This window comes from Episyrphus balteatus, chromosome 2, assembly GCF_945859705.1.
Source record: "Episyrphus balteatus chromosome 2, idEpiBalt1.1, whole genome shotgun sequence".
Classification (NCBI taxonomy): domain Eukaryota; kingdom Metazoa; phylum Arthropoda; class Insecta; order Diptera; family Syrphidae; genus Episyrphus; species Episyrphus balteatus.
In genome coordinates, this window is record NC_079135.1 from 5044423 (window position 1) to 5071298 (window position 26876).

The following is a 26876-nucleotide window of genomic DNA, read 5'->3' on the forward strand; positions in this document are numbered from 1 at the left end:
ATCATATTATAATCGATCGTGTGTGCATGCACATTGTTGTTGTTTTTCAACTTCTACATCTTCTCTGCGATCGTTGATCGTGTTGATCTACACACTGGCAAAGGAGTGGTAATTTTTTTTCGTTTCTTTTCTTATAATTCACATTCAGTTTGTGCAAAAGATATCATAAGAGATCGAACAAAACCACCGTTAAGCATACTTACCTGGCGTAGGGGTTACCGTGATCATGAAGGCGGTTCCCCCGGAGCGAGACCTGGTCATTGCACTTCGACTGGGTTGACCTCTGCGATTGTTCCTAATGTGAATAACTCGTGCGTGTAATTTTTGGTAGCCGGGGATGGCGTTCGCGCCGCCCCGACATTAATTAAATATCACTTTAAACAATCATTTAAAATTTAAAGGGAGGTATACAAAATTGATCCTTTCTATTTCTACTTTTCTAGTGTCCGTTTCTTGTGTTCATTGAAAAACATTTGTGGTGAAAGTCGAAGTCGAAGTTAGAAAATCTGGTTAGTTTATGAAGTTCACTTGCAGGGCAATTTTTCATAGCCGTTTTCTTTTGAAGTTATCACAGTTTTGTTATCTTTTCATTTTTTATCTTTCTTAATATCTACTTTTTAGTTGGGAATTATATAAAGCCAAAATAGTAATTTTTTTATGAAAATAAATAAGGAAGATATCAAAAATTGAGCTTTATAAACAAAAAATAGCACAAAAAAAAGGTCGAAAGTGCGGTTTACTTCTTTGACACTTTTTGAACTTTGTTTCAACAATGTTTGAATTTTTTTTCATTGAATATACCTAATTCAAGTCGAACATCTGTTTTTCATCAATTAGCTAAATTTTTAGCTTATAAACAGTTTCGCAAAAGAAGATTCTAGGTATAAATGCTTCTTCTGATCGCCATTTTGGGACCACCGTTTTGAGTAAAAAAAAAGTTGGTAGCTTTTTCGTATATCTTATACTTATATACTTCAGTGTTCTAAATTTCATGACTTTTCATCAAGAAATGGCCGTGAAAATGATTTTTGAAGCCAAAAAAGCACCAAAGGCACCACTGTGCGGCAAAGAGAATAATAAATAGCCAAAACGTACTTGACCGAAAGATTTTTATATATTCAGCGTTTTCACGGCTTTCACTGATTGTGTCAACTTCTTATTTTAAAAATAGTTTATAAAAAGGAAAAAAAAATATCGCAAACATATGATTTTTGCCATTTTTGACAAATTTTGAAACACATGTGCCACCGAAGTCCTTAACCAATTTGAGCCAATTTTTTTTTCTGCTTAATATTTAGCTCACATGAAAGTTTTCTAAAGCTTTAATGTTCAAAAAATAATATGTTAGGGTGGTAAATTTTTTTTTGTAGAAATACCATTTTTTAAAAAATTTTTTCATATTTCAGAGCCGATGCGCTACCGGAAGATATGAACTGATTTTGATTATTTTTTAAACCCTTATTAGTCATCACCATTCGCAACTTTTCCGCGCTATTGCGATTTGAAATTCGAAAAAAAGTGTTTTTCGGCCCACTCTATTAAGCACTTCTCATTGCTTTCTCGTGCAACACTGTTTCCCCATTCATTTTTTTGTCAAAAATTCTCTCAAACAACAAAAACTCTAAGAACCTAATTCAGTTCCCCAATAAATTTCCAACATCTTCATTAAATAACCAAGAATTTAAATTTTATTTACTTCAAATATTTGCTTTATCAATGTTTGGCCATTGATTTTACCTTGTCACTCTCAACAACACACACATCCCAAGGGTTTTCAGTCACAACTATATTTTCGTCTATATCCTCTGGTTTTTCTCCATTAAAATATTCACCCAAACACTTTGTACACACGCATATAGAATAAAATAGAATGATATACCTACCTACTTTCTTCATTGGTTTTGGGACTTTATTTTCGTTCAATGTATCTACTTGTGTTGTGGCCCTGGCGTTTAAATTGACACATTTCCCCACAAGACTTCAACGGAATGATAAAATGGCTTTTAAAAGCTATAAATTGTATGTCGAACATACCAATCCTACATCATGCGGATTCATCGATATGTATTCTCGTATATGAAACTGTTGAACCAGATGTGATGTTTGTTACGGAGTTTGGAATGGATATGGGGTGCCACAAGGGAGGATAGTAGGTACGTGGCTATTGTGTGTGTTCGATAAACGAAAATGAGTCCGAATGACAATGTTTTTGTTGTATCTTGCCACCATCGATTGTCAATAATTTTTGCGTTCGTTCGTTCGCGTTCGGAAAGGAAAGCAAAACACCAGCGAAACTCACTTTTCGAACGGAATTTGTGTATATTTCCCTTTTCGTCGCATGTATCTACACCGACTGACAGGGAAAGACTTTAAAGATACTTTTTTTTTTGCATGTTTTTGTCTGCCCTTAATGTTTTTGTTGTTTGTTGGTAGGTATACACTTTAACATACTCGTCGAATTGCAGTTTTTTTGTCGATTTTTCTCCGTTCCGCTGCGAAATAAACATAATTCGCCCTCTGGGTTGTGCTGCTGCTCCTCTTCTTCTTGGGCGCTCAAATGCATGCATATAGAGCACATTACTCTCGCACGTTGATTCATTTGCATAGATACATAACATGGCAACCAGGAATCACCATTGCATCCCCATCATCATCTGATGCAACACTCTCCTGCTGTTGTAGAGTCTGCTGGAGTCCTGCGGAGCTCCATGGAGTAGCACTCTTCTATAACTGCAGTTGAAATACATTTTAACTATCGCGATGTAAATTATTCCTAGAGATATACAGAAAAGAGGAAATATCATGGCGAAAGGATATGAAATATACAACAACAACAACATCGACAGAAAAAAAAGGATACTTTGCAGGCAAAAATACAGAGAAAAAGTATGGAATTTATGCAATAAAATTCCAGTGGTTCAGTTCAGTTCGGTTTGTCGATGCTCAACTTTATTTTTTTGTGTTTCTTTTTTCCACCGTAAAAGTTGGTGGCCCTGCCATCGTCCTTCCTCTTACAGAATATAACGAGGACACGTGTATTCATTCAGAAAATTGTTGCTACTACATGAGCCAAAGGGGGGTTAAGGGGAGAATGTGAGATAGCAGATGGTAGTTATACGAGGGAGTATTTTGATATCAACACACTTCACTTCAAATTATTATCAATTCAAAATAGCTGAGAATAAATTTGGGTTTTATTTCCTTTTATTTCTCTTTGCATTTCATGGATATTATGTTTTTTTTTTTTTGTGTGCGGTTGAATAGATACAAGTAGATAGTTTGATTGAATGCTTTTATTTTTTTGTTATGTTAACATCCTTGTTGTTTTGACATTTGGTTTTGTGAAATTGAAATCAATTAGAGTTTTGGTAATTCATAGCTCTATTTATTATTATTTTCCAGCACAATAATAAAAGATTGTTTGGAGGGGGCTATATTACCACATTTAGGTGGACAAGGTCAGTTGTTGTTGATATTTAATATCTTATGACTGCCTTTGGAAGTGTGGGTGTGGAAATGATATTCAAAAAGGTTAGCCAAGTGGGTGGTTCTGGTTTGTCGTATAAAATAAAATTTGTTGGTTTTGGCAAAATGTCAGAGGTTGATGAAATCTATTTGTCAACTGGAATTACGAGTATTGTGCTAAAGGTGATTCTGGTAATATAAACTTGAATGCAAAAAAAAACAAACACTTGAAGGTTGGAAATTGTGCCGAGTATGATTTAATTAAAAATAAAATGTTATTGTTTTCATGAAAATGGTTTCTTGTTGTCTAAATGAATTAAAAATGTTATTTTTAGAGACAATAATAATAAAACACTTGAGTAGTTCAATTGTTTACTCCAAATTATGCAGGCATTTCTTGAATTGATACAAATTTTAAGATACTCGGAGCAAGAATTATGTTAATTTTTGAAAAAGAATGAATCAGTAACTAAGTTTTTAATAAAATTTAAGTTCAAAATGTTTGATAGAATAGAGACAATAAATATTTCAGTGGCTTGCTGATATAGGTCAAGCTTCAAAGAGTATTGAAATTTTGTTAAGATTAAGATTACAACAGAGAAAAGTTGGAGACCATCCAATTTATTTATTCTTCGTTCCCATTGCAAATAGAACGCCCATACACTTTAGTTCTAAAAGAATCATTTTTTCATTGGAACTTATTACACCTTCTCTCCGTTGAAAAAAAAAACACTCTTTCACCCAGAATTATTTTATGAAATCTATTTATTCCATTATTATTACAAATTTTTCATAATGAAACTTCATTTTCTCACACTTAACAAAAAAAATGGGCTTTTTACACGAAAAAAATAGATAGACTTATTTTATTCATAACACAGCCACACAAAAAAATATAAAAGTTCTGACCTGGGGTTGCGACTAGGTTTTTCATATAGTTTTTGGGTCGCTGAAACCGAATCCGAAGTCCGTTTTGCTCCATCACGTCAGGTTTTTGAGATAACCTCATAAACTGTCACGAAAACAAAAAAAAATTTGTCTCTGATCTGGGTGTGCGAATATATTAATCATATTGTTTTTGGATCGCTGAATCCAGATTCGAAGTCAATTTCGCCCTATCACGTGAGGTTTCTGAGATATCCTCAAAATAATCTCAAAACCAAAAAAAAAACAAAAGTTCTGATCTGGGTTTTTCATATAGTTTTTAGGTCGCTGAAACCGAATCCGAAGTCTATTTTGGCGTATCACGTCAGGTTTTTGAAATATCCTCAAAAAATGTCTAAACTCAAAAAAAAAAAGTTATTTTCTGACATTTTTTGAGGATATTTCAAAAACCTGACGTGGAACGGCAAAATAGAGTTCGGATTCGGTTTAAGAAACCCAAAAACTATATGAAAAACCTAGACGCAACCCCAGATAAGAAATTTAGTTTTTTTAGTTTTGACATTTTTTTGAGGATATCTCAGAAACCTGACGTGATAAGGCAATATTGACTTCAAATCTGGATTCAGCGATCTAAAAACTATATGATTAACATATTCGCACATCCAGATCAGAGAAAATTTTTTTTGTTTTCGTGACATTTTTTGAGGTTATCTCCAAAACCTGACGTGATGGGGCAAAACGGACTTCGGATTCGGATTCAGTGACCCAAAAACTATATGAAAAACTTAGTCGCAACCCCAGGTCGGAAAATTGTTTGTCACGGGTAGGATATGTAGGGGAGAGTGGGGCCAAATGTAACACTTTTTTCTAAAATCGATGGTTCTCCTACAAATTTGAAAGTGGGTCAACCAGACCTTTTTTAAATTAAAGACCCATGTTTTAGCTCCAAGATCCATCATAAAAATTTAGCAAAACATAACGGTAATGTTGAAAAATAAAGCTTCCAAAAAAAAAATCGTGTTGTTTCAACTTACCCCACATACGGGGCAAAGTGTAACACATACCGGGGTAGGTTGTACCAAGAACTAAAAATAAGAGAAAAATACCTTTATTTGTTTATATTTATTTATTTTTAATTAATAACAATAAAAACAAACCTCAGTCATGAAATTTTGGTGCAAATTTGTAAAAAGTGGAGCAAATCCAAGATTTCCAGAGAAAATTTGACAGTAGTCTTAAATAAAAGTTATTCGAATTCATAAATTGTTTTATAAGCTTTATGAATTCAAGTGGTGGTTCAAAAATGTGTTTCCAATTTCAAAATAAATACAAATTCAATTACAAGCATTCATATTCAGGGTTGTTAATTATATTAGGTAAACAATTTTTCAGTATAGGTAGGTTTTTACATGGTACAACTTGCCCCGGAAAAATGTTACAACTAGCCCCAGCATGAAATTTGGCACATAAAATCAATTTAAAAAAAAAGCGAAATTGATATAGACATAACATATACACGCAATTTGAGCCAAAACACAGTTGCATATAACAAAAAAACACTTAGCACTCTATCTTTTTCGGGTAAAGAGGTAGACCAAAAATAAAATTAAAAAAAAAAGTTACAAACATGCATTTTTTGGGCACCACTAGTGTAACTTCTCACCCTGTCGTCTAATCTTCATCTGAAGAAAATGTGCCGGTAGATATGCAAAAATTGAGCATTTTTCTCCTTTACGCGTTTCTTAATATTGAAAGGAACATCGCTTTTTTTAGCTGTTAATTCTTACCCCTGTTACATTTAGCCCCACTCTCCCCTACGTGCAAATTGTTCTGTAAAAGAAGATTTTTTTCGGAATGATTGAAAATAAACTTTAAAAAAGAAATATGGTGTAAATAGTTAAAACTACATCAACTTTGAATTCAAAAAATTCGAAATAAAAATTGTAGTTTGATTCATTTCACTTTTCTCTGTGATTGAACATGGGCTATATCATAAAACCTGATTAACTTCTATTTACTGACTCATATTATTTGAGTTCTTTAAAATAATTTTCAGAGTAGGTCATACTTCCTCCACATTTTTTTATTTTCTTTAAACATCCTAAAATCCTGATTGCTTCTCCAAATTTTTTAACAAAATAATAATGAAAACTTACAATGACAACAATTTTCATTTTGCGTTCAAAAAGAGAAACTACTTGTCAATTTTTGTATCTACTTTTGAAATTCCTAGCAATTAATTTATCAAAACTTAATAAATTAATAACAACGTACAAGGAATCTTAAGCGACGCATTTGGCTACTTTAATCATCTTATGTTTCCCTTTAATAAATCAACTTGATTCAATCGGTACTTAACTTCATTTTCAAAAAGGAAAAACTTATAAATTTTATTAAATTGACAATTAATCTAGTTACCTTTTTTGATAAACGACAAAAAATGTTCTAAATATAAACTTAATGCTTTTTATCAACAACTTAACTGCCATTGAACATCGCATCATGTGCACTTTATTTATTGTTAAATGTTCCCCTGGGTTTTATATTTACAGAAAAAAAACTAACAATCTCTCATCATTCTCTTTAATAGAGAAATCACATCTGTTATAATGTAACATTTTATTATTTTTGTCTCACAAAACTAAATGCCCAAAAGTATTTCACGTCAACCTTTATTTATCATTCATGATAATGTTGCCATTATATCAATTCATTGTTTGTCCCTTGTTCATTTTCTCTCAAATTTATTGTTACAAAACTGGGAAATGTCTTTGATTCTTGATATCATAAAAAGCTCAATAAAAATGTTTCAATCCTTACTATTTTTTTATCCTCATTCCACTGATTATTTTAAATGGTTCAAAATTAACTTCCTTTCACAAATTTTTCAAAGAAAAAATAAATTTCTTAATAAAAAATCAAGCAAATTTATAAAGAAAATAAATTAAAACTTCAAGAACAAATCATCAAATAAAAAAGAAAAAAAAAATGTAAAAAAAAAATTACGTATACACCATGTAGTACCTTTATAATGAATATTACTTCCCTTTTAAACGTTTTTTTTTTTTTTTTTTTCTTCGCATCCTTTAAGGACGCATTTTTACTTGTGTTTCTTTTATCACCACTCATAACTCAAGTGCCTATATCCTCGTATAATTTAACAAAGTAAAAAGAAAACTCACGCAATCGACAACGACGTCTTTTACCTTTCTTCTACTTCTTCTTCTTCTAAAATAATGTAGATGCGGTTCTCAACGCAAATCAATTGTGTTTGTTGGAAAAAAAAAAATGGTCTTGGTTAGGGATACGTGAGCGGTGAAAAATTGAAACACACAGCTCCTTCGTTTATTTCTTGTTATATCGATAATGATTGATCTATTGGATTATAAAAATGCTAGAAGCAGTGATACTCTTTGACACGGTGATGGTGTAGGGTGTAGAAATAAGTATGGTTTGGAGGGTGCAGGTTTAATAAAGAATCTGAGTTGTGTGTTCTTGTTGAATATGAGAGAGCAAAAAGCAACCCTCGCAGCTGGAGTTGAAGCACGTTTTTTCGTTTGGCTTTTTTTTTGTTTGAAAAATGATGTTAAATGATGTTGCCTTGAATATTCGTACAAATATAATAGGGTGAACTGTTTTGACAAGGACGAAATATTAAGAGTGTGGGGAATTTTGAAGAATACTTATTTGTAAAGTTGGTAAATTAAAGTTGAAACATTTTTTTGTATTTTTTTCTCTTAGAATCATTTTTGAAGCATTTTTGATATATTTTAAATTTGTTTATTTTTTTTTTTTTCTAGGGAAGTACAACAGCAGCGCCGCGTTCGGCATACCCGGGAGCTCCGCCCCCAGCCCCGGTATCATTGAAAGGGGCCCAGAGGCCAGCTATGACTAGTCCAGCTGCAGGTGGATTAGCTGGTGCTCCATATAGAGGTGCTAGTTGGACACCCCAGGGTTACGCACCGGCGGCCGCTGCTGCACAACAGGCCTACAGATATACAGCTCCTTTGCCACAACCAGCTTATGCCGCATATACACCTCATACAACAACAACTACAACGGTATGTAATAATTTTTTTTGTTTGTTGACAATAAAAAAAAAAAGAAATTGAGGCAGTTTAGTCTTCGTAGACTAATTTGGAAATAATTTATTCCTAAAAACATATACGATTATTGATTTCTTTAAAGTTTCCATAAGACTTCTTTAAGTTTAAAAATAAAGTCTTATGTATCTATTAAAATAACTGCTTTATATATTTAAAAAAAAAGTTTGCTCTGGTTTGCCTACCAGTGTTAACAGTTTTTTTTTTTTATATCGAAAGGAACTAAAGAAGACTAAAAATCGTTACTTTAAGGGTCTTTTTTTACTACATAAAATGTCCAATAGCTTTCCAATCCAAACCACTTAAAAGAACATCCTATGGTATTAATAACTTCTATAAAAACTTTTTTTTCGCCAAAAGGGAGATAAAGTAGATTTAAAAAAAATCATAGCTTTTGCGTTACATAAAGGGTGTTTTTTTTTTCAAAGATGTTCTTACAATTACTTTTCAATCTAAACCCATTTTTTAGAAGCTTTTATAGAGTAAATAACTTCTTTGACAGTTTTTTTTTCATATCGAAAGGAAAAAAAAGAAGATTAAGCTAAAATCGTTTAGTTTGCGTTACTTAAAACTTTCAACTTTCCAATGCTCCTAACCCAAATTCACTTAAAGAAGCATTAATAATTTTTTTTTATCTAGCGAAGGGAGCTTAAGAAGATTTTAAAAAACCATAACGCTTACGTTACTTTACATTTTTGTATAATGAAAGGAACTAATGAAGATCAATGGAAATTTTTACGTTTGCGTTACTTAAAGGGTGTTTTTTTTTTTTACTTTTGTTGGCCTGTGCATATAATTAGAATAGTTATATTATCTACTCTGTTAATGAAGTCAGAAAATTTTTTAATTATATCCCATCTCTGAACGTTACTCTGCGTTATAGTTTTATGAGACTGCAAGCAACCGATGATTAAAACATTTTGATTGAAGTTTTGAAGAAATTGTACTTTAACGTCATTTTCTGTTCCTTGAAAACAAATTTTCCAAACCGCAACAAATCGATTTCTACACAATTGGACGGACCGTAACGCAACTGTGGTCAACGAAGATATAATTTGCAAACCTTCATCCCTTTCCAAATATCTGACAACGATGACGACAACTTACTCTGTAGTGTAGAGAATTCTAAACTACTTAAACCTCAAAACATCACCCATTACCTTGCCTGATGGATTGTCATCCTTTTACAATTCCACCAGAGAGTTTAACCACGACTTTGTTGTCTGTATTACTCGTCGCCACTATCACCGCCGCCGCCGCTACTACCACCATCGTCTGATACCCATCGTCTCCCTCGAAAACCCCAAGGAAGCTTAATTAAAATTTAATTTGATGGATGACAATTTATCAGTATACGACTTCTCTCATACCCTCCACGCAGATAGACATTTCAAGACCTTGCCAAAACCCGCAAATCCGCCAAAGCGGTTTTAGTCCAATCGTGTTTTGGCTCACAGGCGGTAAGAATATTGTATAACTGATTTGATGATTTATTAAAATGACACAATCATAAATTTAAATATTAAATTAGTACTTTGAAGTCGAGGGGCTATAAAAAAAAAAATAAGGATACGCATTTTGATTAAATACCGCTAATGGCTTGCGATGAGATATATCGGGTATTTCTGATGCCGCTAGTGTCGGCGATAAGGCGCTAAAAGCCCACATGTTTCTGTGTGTGTTTTTGTTAATCTCCTTAAATCAAATTACCATCGCAAATTATACACAAAAGGTCGTTCGGTCGGGGTAAGTATATAAGGATTCAGTGTGAAACCACTAAAACCGAGTGATGTTGTAATCATCATAACCATCAACACCATCTCGGTATGAAATCTCTCTTTCTCGTTTTTTTTACTCATCTGGCTACCAGCAAAACAGTTACGGCAGCAGCACCATCGGCGTTAACATCATAAAGATGTGACACATGGGTGAAGTTAGTAGTAGTTGGCTCTGTGCAATTTCGCAAGTTTTCCCAACCAAAAGTTGTGTGTTTTGCTTTTTTGCACACAAATAATACAACAAAAACAAGGAAGAAAAACAAAAAAGAGAGAGAAGAAAAAAAGAAAAACATAAAATCGTGTCCAATGACAGCCGGCAGGCTGTCATATTTCCAATTTAGAAGTTGGTGCACATGTCAAAAGTTTGACGTTAATTGACAGTTTGATGGTGGTGGTGGAGGAATAATTTCTTCACCGTTTTTGTTCGTTATTATTGTTGTTTTTTGTTGTTATTGTATTTTGTTGTTGTTGCTTTTGTTGTCCATTGACAAGCTTCGAGGAGTAGAAGGAGGATGAGGATTATATTGAGGTTTTGTTTACTTTTTTTTTGCCTTCTTATTTTTTGGTTAGAAGGAGAGAGGTTAAGGATATTTGATTGATTTCTCTTCTGTAAAGGTTTTTTTTTTTTTTGTATTGTATTTTGTCGACAAGAATTATTATTGTGATTGGGAAGTGTTGCTATAAAAATGTTTAATGGTTGTTTATTTGGAAAGATATTAGATAACTTGGGTTTGTTTTTTTTTTTTTTTTTGTATTTTTCTGGAAAAGAGAGAAAGGAATGATTGAAGTTATCGTTTTTCAAAGATCTTTAAAGGTTGCATAAGAAGCTAGTGTCACGTGCTGTTGAATTTATAAGTAATTTGCAGTTTTGTGTTTCAATGGTCACTATAGATTTTCAGGACTGAAATATAATATTTGTACAAACAATCTTTTATGAATGACATATTGTAAATTAATATGTTAGTTATGATGACCGTAAACACTTTCTATGACCTTTAAAAGGATGTTTTTTTTTTTTTTTTATGCAGGACAAAAATAAAAAGTGGTCACAAAAAAGTGTCTTTATAAGAGTGAAAATACAATTTTTTGGAATTGTGTATATAATATTCGAATTCTTCGGAAAATTCTACATCAATTTCATATATGATTCTCTATAATATACTGAGACCGAAAAAAGTTCTAGCGACATGAAAAAGTATAAACCAAATTCGCCATAAAGATTTGTGCCTACAGAGGGTTAGGTAAGGTAATAGAAATACATACTTTTTAATACCCAGCCCATCATTAAGTTTTCGGATAACGAAAGTACAAAAAGTTTCAATAATACCCGAATTTGTTGATCTTAGTTTTACCGATATTTTCAGTAAAAACGGTCAGTCATGGTCTTAGAGCTTAAATACATATTTACAAAAATTGAGTTTAAAATAATTTTTGTTGGACTTACGGAGATACAAGATACAGCTTTTCAAATTTTGTCAGTTCTTCGAAACAGGCTGATTTTTGAATACTGTTTTTGGTACAAGTACAAATTTAAAAATAAAATGTAAATGGTAAAAATAGGCAGAAAAAGATTACCCAAAATGGACACTCAATCCCACTTTGATCTCAAGAACTCGAAAATCACTTTAAAAAAAATTACGACGAATACGTTTTCGAGATATAATTTTTCAAAGTTTTATGTGGTTTTTTTTACTAGCGTTCTTAGTATATTAGGGCTATATCTTGAGTAATAAACGATCAATCTGAAACCGGCACCTGAAAGCTGAATAAATAAGCAACAAACACTGGAATAACTTTTTTAGGTCACTCCAGATGTTTTAGTGCAATGTATTAAAATATTTAAAAAAAATCTATTTTTGAAAGGAAATTTTTTCAAAAAAAAAAATTTCTTAATTAAATAAAAAATCTAAATCTTTCGAATCCTCATAATTTTATATTTTTTATATGTAGTGCACTTTTTGGCAAAGATAACAAGATAATTTTCTTTAAAATCTATGGATAAGTTATAAAGATAGGTATGATTATTTTTGTAACGATCAATAGGTAGGGGAAAGCGGGGCATAGCAGGCCCCTGGGGTATAATGGACACCCCTCGTATTTCTTGTTTGAATAGAGTGGCAACTCCAATTTTGCATCTGTTCTTTTCAAATTATCTGTGGTGATACGGGGGAATCTCCTTAGTGAAAATGATATCTGTATTTCGTAGTGAATAAAAATAGCTTTTCAACTGAGTTGATGTATTTCTGAATCAAAGTAAAATTCGCCTAGTGGGTTTTTAAACCATTTTTTTAAATTTCATACAATTTGAAGAATTTTTAAATTTTTTTATTTTGGGAGCGTATCTGAATCCCGCTTTTAAAATCCCGTTTTTCGAAAATCCCGCTTTTTATAATCCCGCTTTTTAAAATCCCGATTTTTATAATCCCGTTTTTTATTATCCCGATTTTGCAAGCAAAACTAGTTGTTTTATTTTAAAAAATCGCGCGATTTTTTAAAATAAAACAACTAGTTTTGCTTGCAAAATCGGGATAATAAAAAAACGGGATTATAAAAATCGGGATTTTAAAAAGCGGGATTATAAAAAGCGGGATAATGAAAAACGGGATTTTAAAAGCCGGATTTAAAAAAACGGGAATATAAAAATATCGAATATCGAACCCAACCCTTTTATTTTATATCTCCTTAATTTATGTAGTAAATGTTCATTTAATGAATTAAATTGTTTTGAACCTACTTAACATGTTTTTGGTATGTTTTTTGTTGCTTTAACCTTAAGGGACCCATTATGCCCCGCTTTCCCCTATTTTCGACTCTTTTTGTTACTTTTTGTGTTTTTGCATATAACTTTTTTTATTTAGTAATTTTTTATAGATAATTAGATTTCCTATCGATATGTAGGCTTTTTAAAAAATTTTAAATTCAAATATTGTAAAAAACAAAGAAAAACTATAAAAAAAATAAAGAAAAAAAATGACATTTTTAATGTTTTTACTAAATAGTCTTTTTTTACCCTTTATGATAATTTATAGATATTGAACATGATGCAATTTATTTTTAAATAACTTATCTTTCAATGTAATGGTCTTTTTGAGCCATTTTTATTTAAAATAATAAAAGAAGCGCTTTAGAATGTGTAACGCCTTCTTTAAGCAATTCTGTGCTGTACTTTGCGTTGAATATTGCTCACAAAAATACTTCTCATAAAAAAAAATATATATGGAAAACTATGAGATGAAAAAAAAGTTTCGGACATTCCGCGGTACCGAATTTTAGAATCTTTTCGTAAACCTTAAAAAAAAAAATATTTCTTTTAAAAATTCACGTAAACGCTTACAAAATTACACTGGTCGGCAACGGATATAGAGCAAGAACCAAACCCTATTTTTCGAGAGGAATTTTGTGTGCTGAGTCCGAATCTGAAGTCAAAATTTCACTGGCACGTCACGTTTTTGAAATAATTGAATATTAATAGGTCAAAAACGCGTTTTTTTGGGTACATTTGACATCGAATTACATCACCGTTAATTTTTTTTTGTTAAAACTACTTATGCAATCTCAAAACAACATATTAACACGTCCTAAAGGTATTTATATTTTTTCAAAATTATTTTTTTTCTCAAAGATATTCAAAAAAGAAATATATGATAGATATCTCAAAATCGTGTTTTTTTTTTCAAAGTAATGAATAGTTTGTTTAATCAAATTCCATCTCGCGTCTTCTGATTTGGACTTATAAAGAGCAACATATTACGGAAAATATATATTTTTGACTAAACATAAAAAAAAACTCAATTAAAAATTAGTTTTTGAAGCTTTATAGTGAAAATAGTGATGAGTATACCTCAAAAACTAGACGTGATAGAAAAAAATCTGTAAACAGTTTTGAATTCAGCACACTAAAGGCAATCAAAATCACCTTATAAAGTTCTTGCTCCCGACTTTTTTTAGTTTTTTGCCGACCACTGTTATCGTAATTTCAAAAACATGTGTATTTATTTTGTTTTATACAAATCTTCTTTGGTTATGAAGCTTTACTCCGTTGGGTTCAAAAAATGAAATTTTAAATTTTAACTTTATCCACAAAATTTGTGTTTTTTTTTTTAGAAGCACAAAAAAACATTTCACCCCCGAATATCTTTCTTAAACACCACACAGTTGAATAAAAGAATTATTAACCTTTATTTTCATTTGAGCTTTTTGGCTTTTCCTCCTTTTCCTTTTAAGGCGCATAAACATGTTAAAAAGATCCTTTTAGATGTCCGATTATGGAACAAATTGTCTTACATCCTGTTTATACTTCTCTATTATACATAAACACACAGGGGGTACCCTAAACGCAAATCCCCTTAAAATAAACAAGAGTATTAGAAATCTTGATATAGCTTCTTTTTTTTTTGTTTTCGTTTTTATGGGACCCTAAAAATAAGAAAAAAGTATCAAGTATGCTTACACAAAAAATATAAAACAAAAATGGATGTGAAAATGAACGGAAAACATTCACGATTAGTGTCGGCCAGAAATAAGGTGTCAAAAGTCGAAATTTTTTTTTTTTTGTCGGAGGCCAATAAGCTTAAGTCTCCCAATATAAATCTATATACCACCTCCTTGGATGGAAAAAGAAGAAAATATATAAAACTCCCCCTCTCCATCCCCATTAACTTTCACTTCATGTTTCCCTTTAATGGCGAAAATAAACTTTCTCCCTCTGTGCAGCCATGTTGAAGATTTCGTTTACTTTTCCTTATCGACAGTTGGCGTAAATTTATGGACAAATTTCTATAAATCATGTTTTACTTCGGCTGTTGCCGGTAAATTCGTGTTTTTTTTCTACTTTTTTTTCGGTCAACCCACACGAATAGAGAGAAAATTTATAAATTCGAATATCAGAATCGACTAGGAATTCTATATTTTTTTTTCTTCTTGTTCAATTCTAAGGGCATTTTTATTATACAACGGGGCTATGATGATAATGACGTCGATGATATCAAATTTGCGTTTGACCTTTGGGAATAAATTAAGCTTCTTCAAGGAATTCATATAAAAGCAAATAAAATCAGCAAAAAAGAAGATACACAAACACATCAGCAAATGAAAAGAAAAGAGATATTAATCCGAAAAAGTGAAAGGGATTTATTTTTAGTGTTGTATTGTGTGTGTGTGTGTGTCTATTTAGTCCTTGGTCCATTGGATAGATACAGTTATAGGCTATTTCCCTTAAAGACCAAAGACTTTGGGGGCCCCAAAAAGAAAAATACTTAACTTAGGTAAATTGAACACAATCCCCAAAATTCCAACAAATCTTTGTGCGAGCAAGGGAAAAAGGCAGAGGTGTGCTTTTGAATGAATTTAAGACAAAAAGATAGAGAAGTTGTTTAGGTTTGAAAGTTTCAAAAAAGATTTCAGCACAGTTTCGTGTAGGTTTTTGTTGTATATAGGTATTCCCGCCTGGGGTTATCATCATGCCAAAAACTTTCAAGTAACTTGTATTATGTAGATAGAAGAAAATAAAGTTATCTTGATAAAAGAGTGGGGAAGGGGGACATTGTTTTATTTGTGTTGAAAAGTTACAAATCATCCCTGATGCTCTGGGAGAAAATATCAAAGGGTTCCTCTTCCAAACTCCACACAAACAAACTAACCAAAGAGTTCATAATAATTGAATTTTCATCATCAAGAAAACCCAGGTACAAGAAATATTTAATCAAAAATTCGAAACAGATTAAATGTTTAAACTTGGAACAAACTATAGTTCCAAGTAGATGAGTATGATTGATGATGAAAAAGTGGCTCATCCTTAAAGGATATTGGGTTGACTCTCTTTTTTTGTAAAATTACAACACAAAATGTTGGTGGTGATAAATCAGGTTGAAGTATTTTATATTAGAAAAGATTTGCTTTCTCTTGTTGTGATGTTGTGAAAAGGTCCTTTTTCTAATTGCTAGGATTAACTACCTGTAGAAATTTTGTTTTTGAGGGAACAAAGTGACATTGAGATTTTTTTTTGCTGTTCTTTTTAAACAGAAGCAAATTGAAACAAATTTTATCTGACAAGTTTAAGTCAAGAGCAAATTGTTTTAACAAATTTTTAGGGGGGGATTATAATTTGTAATTGGGGAAATCAAGAGGTGTTTTTTTTGTTTGTTTTTTAATAATATTGGATAATTTCTTAGTTGATTTATTGTAGGTAAATAATCTTAATTAATCTTATTTCAAAGACATTATACAATGTTTAGCTGAGAAGGTCAAAGTATACCTAGGTTCTAACTTGTTCTGAATTTTCCACATAAAAAATTGAAACACCGGTCTGCAATATGTACCTTTTTTTTTGTCCTTCAAATAATTCTTTGAAATTATGAAAGATTTGACTTCCCTGAATCTAAATCTGGTTGCAGAAAAATTCTATCACGTACCATTTTATTTTAAATGATTTTTAGAGGACTCATTTCTCATAATATGATCTATCATATGACACCAAATTTGTATTTGTTAATTAAATTTTGCACACATTTTAAAATACTAATTGACAAAAACACCCAAAAAATACTGAAATCCTGCAGTTTTAAGTAAATCTCACATGAACAAAAACACCTTTATAAAGGAAACTGCAAAATCTCAACGCTCGTTATATTAAAAAAGTCAAATGAAGAAAAGAATAATAAAATACATTACAACAAATTTTAACGTGTGTTTTAATTCTAAAAAAATTACCTTTTTTCTTTTCTTATTATATTATTTTTTTTATTTTAAAAGCTTCCAAAAAAAAAAAATTATACCATTAAAAAGCCAAATATTTCTTCTAAATAACAAAACCATTTTTAAATTTTTACAATGCGCATAAAATATTAAAATAATTTATTAAAAACAATCATTTCTTATGAAAAAAAGTGAAAAAATCATTTCCATCACCCAAAAATTCATTTTTTTTGATACAGCAACCTATAATAAATTTTATACCACCTGAAAGCTTATTGCTTCAGCTCAAAATATATAATATCGATCATGTTTATTAGGCATATTTTTTGAACTCGATCAATTTTCATCAAAAAAAGCAAAAAAAAAACTATTTTTCTTTGACAACGTATAAAAAATTTTATATCATGTAAAAGCTTATAATTTCACCTTTCATATGACGTTTGAATCTTATTTCTGCGATGCCTAGAACAAAAGTTAGAATTTTTTAAAGCCAACCATGTCGAAATTCCAAACTGAGATTACGGTACTTCCCACAGTGGTGGCTGTTCAGGGGGCAACAGATCTCCACTGGTGTTTTGAAGTTTTTTGCAAGTTTCTTGATTTAACATTGTGTAGCTTGTAGTTAGTCTACCGTTATGTGTGATATACCAAATGAAAGGTAATTGTATCAGGATGCTCATAAAAGTTTAATAAAATTTCTATCTGCTCTTGGTCAAAAGTTATAACCTGTTGAATTCTAAAATTTTATTTTACCGTTATCTCAAAATTGTGTTTACGAAAATGATTCAAAATTCGGACACATAGAGTCGTAGTCATGGTCTATCATTACTCCATTATACTTTATTCCTGTATCTATTTAAGAAAAACGATGAAAATGGGTTAAAAACGGTCAAAAAAACGTGTTTTTTAAAAACTTGTTTCTTCCGTTATTCAGTCAAAACTCACTAAACGATTCCAAGTTTTTGCACATGCATGCATAAGGCCAAAACCTACATGTCTAAAAAAAAAGCTCAAAATCAAAAAATTATCCAAAAATACCCCTAAAAAACTAGGTGTTTTTCAAAAATTCATATTTCGAAACTCAAAATGTTGGAAAAAAAAACCGTATCAAACGCTTAATTTTTTTCCCCTCATCTTTCACCTGGCATCTTTAGAATTTTCAAAAAAAAATTCCCCTACCCAAAATCATCATTTTGTCATAGCCCCAACACGTTTACCACGTTCAAACAAAACGTTATAGCTTAGTTTCAAAATTGTTTAGTATTTTTTCTTAAATGCAGTTATTCTTAAATTAATCTCATCTATCTATAGCAAACAAAAATCAATTCTCTACGACTTCGGGTTTAGATTTTAGCCCAAATTTCATCTTTCCGTTTTACCCCTGTTTACCCTATTAAATGACGGAATTTTAAAAAATCCTTCATTTAGATTAAGCTTTAGGTTATTATCTTTCAAATAAGCTATAGAAGATTTTTGTATCTCTAATAGTTTATTTTTAATTTTTAATTGAAATTTTTTGCCGCACTGCGAAAGTGCGAGAGTGTAACGTCAGAAAAAGATTCATTAGATACGTTATGCCAAAGTATTGCTTCGATAACAGCTAGAATTCGATAGTAATTCGGAATTTTTGTGAATTCTTGATCACTAAAATGCAGTGATTTTTCAAATACATATTGTTCTTGTGTTTTTTCTCAATTCAATATCTTCCATCTTCTGAAAATAAACAAAAAAAATCGTATAAATTAACATCAATCAGAGTGTGACATCACACTGACTGAATTGAATCTATTTCTCTAAATGATTTTGATTTCCATTCACAGATTCGAAACCCCTTTTTTTTAACTCATTCACAATGAGTTCATAATTCCACAAACACACACGAGTTACGAGTTCTTTTCAAAATAAATCAAGTCACTTTATTTTTTCTTGCCCTCCATTACCCACCACAGACATTCCTCCCATCTTCTTTATCATTTCTTCGAATTGATAAAATAGAACAAAATAAAAAATATAAAAAAAAATTAAGAAAAAAGATAAATCTTCAACTTGAGAGGATTTGCTAAGCAAAAAAATACGAAATAGTAAGAAGAAAAAAATTGCCTACTCGTCAAACACTCAAGAAAGCGTTTCCTTTATGAATTCTCTGAGTGAGATTACATATTTCCACATATATAAATTTTGAAGACACAGAGAAGACGTGTGCGTAATTTATGAGTTCATCGACATCAATTTGCAATATAATAACGCCCGCCTTCGTTGCCCTGCCCTCTTTGAAGTGATTTTATTTTTTTGCAAAAATCCGAAAAAAGCTTTCAGATGAAACGAATTAAAAATCAATAAACAAACCTTGAAATCTAAAAATGTAATTCAAATCGATAAGCTATGCGGCGATATGGTGTAAAAGGCAATGTCGGCTGTCGGCGGCGTTGGCATGTCGACGGCGACAACAAAGGCCTTGGATGATGACGCGACAATGTCGTGTGATAGCGGATCCGGATGTCGCTCGCTATCATTGTGTCTCCTTTATTGCCTGCTGCTGAGTTGGTTGTAGATGCCTCTTGTAAAGCTCAATCTTGAGAATTTATTAACAGAACTTTGCTAGCTCATCAAATATTATTTTAATCCTACAAATTCGTATGTAGAAAAAAGGCGGAGTAGGATTATATTTTTGTTTCGGCAATTTCCGTTTTGATTTGTTTTTTGGAATATTTCCGGGGCGAACAGAAAAAAAAATGTCAAAGGTCAATTGTTAAAAAAAAAACTGCCGCTTTAATTAAACGGAACACAGCATAGAATTTGCAAAGGAAACATTACTCCCACATTTTTCTTCTTTATCTAACAAAACAGGAAGACGTTTTGTAGTCCTTTTTCTTCATTTGTCTTCTTCGAAATATCTTATAAACCTTCTCTTGATATAACTGCTCCTTTACTTCTACATATGAAACTCATTTGCTTGAGTTTTTGAAGACTCACAAACGACTGAACAATATTCAACCATCTTCTCAAGTTTTGCCAAAAGTATTCCAATTAATTTACCTCTCTACTGTTTTTTTTTTTTTCTTATTTTCGGGTCTTTTTTGCTCTTTTTCTTCTACGATATTTTTGTTGTTTGAAGAAAGTGGAAAAAGTTTCATTAATTTTTATATTCATTTGGGGAGTCATCAGTGCGTCATTTGTGTTTTTGTTCATTTTACATAAATTTCTTCTCTCTTCTTCTTATTCTTTTCTTTAATAATTTTGTTGTTGTTTCTTTTTTTTATTCGCATCAAAAAGAATAGAAACGTTTATTGAAGGAAAGAGAAAAGAAAATTACTTTGGGAAATTTTTTTTAAAAGGGCTTTGAGACTTGTTAATTCTCGGATAAGGTCCTTTTACAAAATCTCAAAAATTCCAATATGTTCAAAATTTTCTACACATTAGGTGAAATTTTATATAGATTTCCTGTTAATTCTTTAAAGTTGAGACACGAGTACTTTAGTTTGGTAAGTTTTATTGTTTTACTGACTTTTTAGCAATTTATCAATTTTTTTAACAATCGTTGAAAGTGATCTAAAGGGTCCTGGCACCTCATGTTCAAAATATCAAATAACTAAAAATATTAATTTGAAGGTTATGGAATGTCCAACTTAGGTAAAAAAAATAAGTTTTTTTTTTTAATAGAAAAAATGTTACACATACGCCACAGTGAACATTGAAGTTTATTTTTTGTAAATTGTTATCTTAAAGCCATGAAACTACATGTCATTTGTTGATCCTTTTTTATTGTTTAAAACTATTTAATGCAGCAAGAAAATGCTAATGAACTCAACAGATTGCAACTCAGGCAAATAAATTCAAAGTTGGTGGTTGGTACCTTTCTGTGATCAATTTATTTTATTATCTTCTTGAAACACGATCGGTGATGAATGCTTTATTTCTTCCTTGTTACCAATGAATTTGCACAAAGATATTAACAAGATAGGTACCTATTAAATTTAAAAGAATATTTTTTTATACCTAAAAAAATATCGACATGAAGATGTTATAATTTTCAAACATTACAGTTTCATGATCGTGAACGTGATCATAAAAAAAAAAAAATTATCGACAATGAAATTATTTCAAATAAAACAGCCACCATTTATATTGTACATCGTCACACAGCCACAGGCACAGACCACTGCACGATCACCTCAGCGCTCAGCCCAACAACAACGTCGAGTGATTCACTTGAAATGATCGTCCAACTGATCGCACATTCCCATAAAGTACAACAACAACAATATCAGCATTTTATATTGAAAAAATATACAACAACAAAATACACAGTTTTATTTTCATTTCTTAAATTTTACTTCACATTTAGTTTCTACAAAAATATAGAACAAGTAATGGTAGGTAAACTGTTGAAAGTTATCGCTTCTCGGCCTTATGGCTAAGATCAAAGTGTAGTATCTGTTCTTATCAGCTTAACATCTGATAGATCCCCCATCGGGGGACAACAAATGTTAAACTGATTTTTGGAAATAGACGGAGTGCTAGGGGCTTGCTCCACCTCTGTCGCGGGTTGGCCCGGTATTGCAGTACCGCCGGGATCGGCCCAATATAAAAAAAAAAAATGAAAATAATTATTGTAGTTGGTAGATAGACATGGAAATAGTATAAAGAATAAACACAATAATTGTAAAGAAACAAAAGTAAATTTTTATTGTTGTTGATTTTCTCTAATTTACTTAAACATTGATTTGATGAAAAAGTAAAAAAATTTCAATTTTTGTTTTGAGACAGAATTTTAATTTTTTCCTTTAGATGGAATTAAACAATTATCGTTTTATTCTGTACAAATGATAAAATGCTAAAATAAAAAATTCTACAGTGAAAAAGTGTGCACGGTAGAGTTGCCTAATTCCTATTCCGGCCGTCTCCAGTAGCCGGCCACCTTTTAGAAAAATCGTTATAACTATAGTGATTTTGTAGGATTTATTCCAAATTTTTGCTCTTATGCTGTTTTTTTAAATGTCCCTCCTAAAATAACAATATTCTTATTATTCTTGTTATTCAGTTTTTTTTTAGAAAAAATAACTTTTTGTGAAGTGATCCAATCGGGTATGGTTTTTTTGTAATTTTACTGCCGAAACCCATTATCGTAATTAGTGTTTTGTGGAAACAATTTTCGAGCTAATGCTTTAAAATGTTGTTTTTCTTATTTAATATATATTATTCTTCAAATAAAATAGGTTTTAAACAGGAAAAAGATGCGAATTTTGGTAATTTTAAGGGGGGCCGGAAATAGAACACAAAAAAAAGCTTTGAAATTCAAGAGTTTCCTGTATTCGGCCCCCTTTTATTGATAAAAGTTTAAAAAAATGGGGAAAAATAGATATACATTTATTAATCATTCAATGCTATAACTTATTAACAATCAAAATTGTTTCTAAATTCTTAAAACACAAAGATTTAAATAAAAAAACATTCAATTTATTTAAGCTTGACCTAATAAAATCAGTGGCCGAAAATAGGAAACAAAGGCCGGATTTAGGAGAATCGGACTTTTTTAGACAAAAACTTAAATAAAATATTTTTGCGAAATATTATTAACTTTTTTTTAACCATACCTACCGAAAAAATAATAAATAAAGTACATTTTATTTCAAGAATTATTCGAAAATGTTGATATTTGACGTTTCTGTGCTTTATTTTTTGAGACAAAATCCTACTACTATCAACTCTACCCTACTATCGCATATACCTCATGGGTATTTGCAGTAAAAACCTGGTCAAGAGTCGATTTTCCCAAAATAAATATTGAGAGAAAAAATTTGGAAAAAAGCGGGTGCAAAATATACATGGGTCGGGAAACCGACGAAGTTACGAATACCAGAGTTACGGGCGACAGAGTTACGAGCGTCAAAGTTACGCGAAACCGAAGTTACGAAAAACTAGAGTTACGAATTCTAAAGTTATGTTAAGCTATGACATGTGATTTTTGGGTTGGCAACAATTGCGAGGAACGACATGGAATTATGGAAATACAAACAAGAGATTAACATTTTTCTCATTGGTCAGAACTAAATGAGTAAAGCGAAAATGGGTGTTATTTAATCTTGTAAAGTTTTGATTGGATAGGTATAGATAGGTTTTGTTTTTGTGAGAAGATTGCAAAAACGTTGAAATAGAAAAAAAAAACATGAGTATACTTATGTAAGTTTGGGGGACATATAATTATTCATAGCGTATTTTGTAATACCCACTTTGTTATTATTTATATTAAAACAATAACCAAACCACCCCTTTTTTACAGACGTTATTTTGGTGTGGTGAACTGTTGTTGCAATTGTTGCCAACCCAAAAATCACATGTCATAGCTTAACATAACTTTAGAATTCGTAACTCTAGTTTTTCCTAACTTCTGTTTCGCGTAACTTTGACGGCCGTAACTCTGTCGCTCGTAACTCTGTTATTCGTAACTCCGTTACCATTTCACATGGGTCAATAGTCAATATGCTACACTTATTTATTTATTTTATTTATTAGTCCAGTGCATTTATGATATTTATATATGGGCCACCCAGCAGTTTGTACCACCCCCAAATTTTTGTTTGCGCATTCTATTAAATATCTCGACTTCTGTTCATCCTAGGTAGGTAAATGCTGGTCATAAAAAAACGTAAACAATTAAATTTCGCGTCTTTTATGCTAAGAACATTTATTCAATATTCTGAATATTAAAAAAGTTACAAGCCAAAAAAAGTAGTGAGGCGGCTTAGCATCTAAATCGTGCAGTTTGTGATAAAAGCATGAAATTTATATCATGGGTATTACTCAATATTAGAGTTATTTTGAGATATTGGGCCACTTTGTATTCCATCCAGGAGCTTAGATACAAGAGATTTTCTGTGTTGCACCCGCATTGTTGCATATCATAGTATAGCTGATGAAACCTTTTTATTAATATAATACATGATTTCGAGGTAATTTTTAACGCCCGATCGAATAAAACCAATAGCAATATGCCTGGACCGTCATGTAAAAAGTTGTTGCACTTTTTATAAATTGTCTTTTACTCAAACAGCAAGATTCAGAATATTACCAAGTACTCCTTGAAAAAAAGTGGTAGGTTGATAAAATTTAGTGTGGACTTTTCTAATACCATAGAAAAAAATAATAAAATATGTCCATCAAAAAATTTCAGATCAAAGGGTGTTTTTTTTTAGCGAGAAAGAACACTTTTGAAATGGTTCCATTGCAACACATGGAAAATTTATAAATTTTTTTGAACCGCATATATATTTTATACATCGTATGAGAATCAAAAATAATCAAAAAATGAATTATATTTACCATGGAATGTTGAATTTTCATGAAAAACTTAAATTGCTTGCTTTTATTTTTTATTGAATTTTCATACAAATTAATGTTTTGAAGGAGTGAGGTGCAAAAGTAAAAGTATGAAAAATAATTGTGCAGTTTGTGACAAAGGGATCAAATTAATAAGATTGTTAGTACAATATATAACCCTCATTTAAAGATATTGGGCCACTTAATATTTTACCTTTAAAGATGTTTATAACGATGCACAGAAAGCAATTTAAATGAAGTTTTGTGAAATTTGTGATTATTAGATGGCTCATGTACATCCTCATAGGTGAAATATTAAAAGGCCCAATATCTTAAAATGAGGGTTACATATTGTACTAACAATCCTATTAATTTGATCCTTTTATCACAAACTGAAGTATAATTTTTTTACTTTAAAGTCTCTTCGTTTGGTAAAAAAGAGGTATTTTTCAACAAAAAAAGTATTAATTACTTTTGTATTTATAGCGATAGGTAAAAAAAAAAAGAATTTATGGCAGAGTTGTAGAAAATTTTAAGGTGACCAATCTTTTCTCGGAAGGTTTTTTCATAATTTCTATGAAAAGTTCTCAAAACTTTCTATTTTTTTTTTTGTTTTTTTTTTTTTTACTTTTTTGGCTCGTATATTTTTTTAAATTCAGTAATATCGAAAAAGTGTTATTAATATAAAAGACGCGAAATTTAATTTTCTACGTTTTTTATATGACTAACTTTTTCCTAGAATGAACAAAAGTCGAGATATTTAGTAAAAACTAAAATCCAAGATGGCAGACAAAACGTGAATTTCACGAATCACGAGTTCGAAAAATCAGTGTTATAATATTCACTCAGTTCTCTATCGAATGAGCAAAAAGAATTTGGGGGTGGTACAAACTGCTGGGTCAAATTATAAAAAAATGCACTGGACTGTAATTGTAAAATGCCTCTCAAGGTAGTAATAATTGCAGAGTAAAAACAGTAGATACATTTTTAAGAAGGAGTTGAGAAATATCAAAGAAACAAAAAACACCGGTTTAAGGAACACCAAATAAAGAAGTATTTAAGAATGGATTAATTGTGTAATTAATGAGGATTAAATACAAAAAAAAAGTTATAAATTACTTAACAATTCAAGACAAAAAAAGATAGGTAGGTACTTAAGCCGTAAATGGTTAACATTTTACCTGTATTATGTTTAATATCCAGAAACGATCCAAATTTTCAAAAAAATTAGTTTAAATAAACTTTTTATTGATTCAAAAATGTCACTTTAAATATTTAATATAAAGTCGCCAAATGAAAAAAAAAAAAAACTCCATCAAATCGCTTGTCAGAACCCCTTATTTTTTTAACCAGCTTTTAATTATTTATCAAACTCATTGTCGTGATTAATATAAAACTGACACTCGCTTTAAAAAAATATATTTTCCAATGACAAACAAACAAACACAAAAAATAAATGATTACCTTATAGCAGCAAAAACCCCACCTACGTTTCTATGAATATTTAAATATCTAAAAAAATGCAAACATTCATACAAACAAATGCCCACAATTCATCTGTAGAATTCCTATCTCTCTATAGGATTTAAAATGATATCACAAAATTTCTACCATACAACTGTCCCACATGGGCAAAATCTGAAATGTTTGACATATATAAAATTTTAGAATTATTAAAAATCCCCGTTTCGCTCTCTCTCGAAATGGAAATTTGATATTCCATTTTGGGTTTTCAAATTTCACGATTAATCCGCCAACCAATACACAAACAACAACAACAACAACATATTCTCTAAAGAAAATGGACAAAAAACTATAAAATCCCCGTTATCTCCTTTATACCAAGAACCCTCTGCTGGGCTAGCTTGGTTTTGTATTTGGAAAATGAAAACAAATTGAACAATTAAATGCAACAATTTATTATTCTCTAAACAAAGTATCCTTTTTCCCTTGGGGGCATTTGATTGGACTCAAAAAAAAAGTCCTATACCCACTTTCATCCTCCCATATTAGTTCAGTGAAGTGCGATTTATTACGATTTTTTGTGCAAATATATTTTTTTTTTCTCTCTGAATCACATTCGTATATTTATTTTAACCGAAATAAAAAATTAAAAAAATTGAAAAAATAAAAAAAAAATGATGAGATGCACTCAAGTGTGTGTTGGTATACGCGTGTTATCCTTTTCAATTGTTATTTGCGCTCGTTTGCTGTCCAATGGTTGATTTTTATTAATAGCTCGTTTAATTGAAATTCGAGGATTTTTTTTTTTTGTATCCTTTTTAATTTGTTTTTTACCAAAAAAAAAATTAACAAAAAAAAAAAAAAACTAGACCCAGTTTTCCATCAAAATGATGAAAGATGCAGCAGGAAATAAATCGAAATCCGCAACTCGCAGAATGACGAATGCTGGATGCTGCCAGGACTCCCTCCAAAAAAGGACCAAAAATTAAAAAAAAAAAAAGATACAATGTTTTGCCCAAATTAAATCCCATCAACAGCAACAAAATTACCAGGATCTCATGAAAAAAAAGGGCGAGGAACGTCGAATAAAACAATAAAATAAAAAAAGAGGAGTATCTATCTGATGGATACCAAAATCGTTTATACAATTTAATTTGCTCATATGATGCGC

General features: G+C 30.9%; 1 protein-coding gene and 2 non-coding genes across 17 annotated transcripts in view; all 3 read left to right on the forward strand.

Annotated features, from left to right (window-relative positions):
- Window positions 1-26876, forward strand: part of LOC129908683 (protein alan shepard) — a 487297-nt gene that overhangs the window by 281021 nt on the left and 179400 nt on the right. For 13 of the 15 annotated variants that reach the window (XM_055985360.1, XM_055985362.1, XM_055985364.1 and 10 more), the window contains one exon: window positions 8151-8411. The exons of the other annotated variants lie outside the window; for them this stretch is intronic. In XM_055985360.1, the coding sequence (XP_055841335.1) occupies window positions 8151-8411 (261 nt within the window). The remainder of the gene's footprint in view (window positions 1-8150; window positions 8412-26876) is intronic. 15 annotated transcript variants of the gene reach the window in all.
- On the forward strand, window positions 196-358 carry LOC129912808 (U1 spliceosomal RNA). Its single transcript, XR_008771906.1, has one exon. It is a non-coding gene; the product is annotated as a U1 spliceosomal RNA (small nuclear RNA).
- Window positions 21319-21512, forward strand: LOC129912816 (U2 spliceosomal RNA). Its single transcript, XR_008771913.1, has one exon. It is a non-coding gene; the product is annotated as a U2 spliceosomal RNA (small nuclear RNA).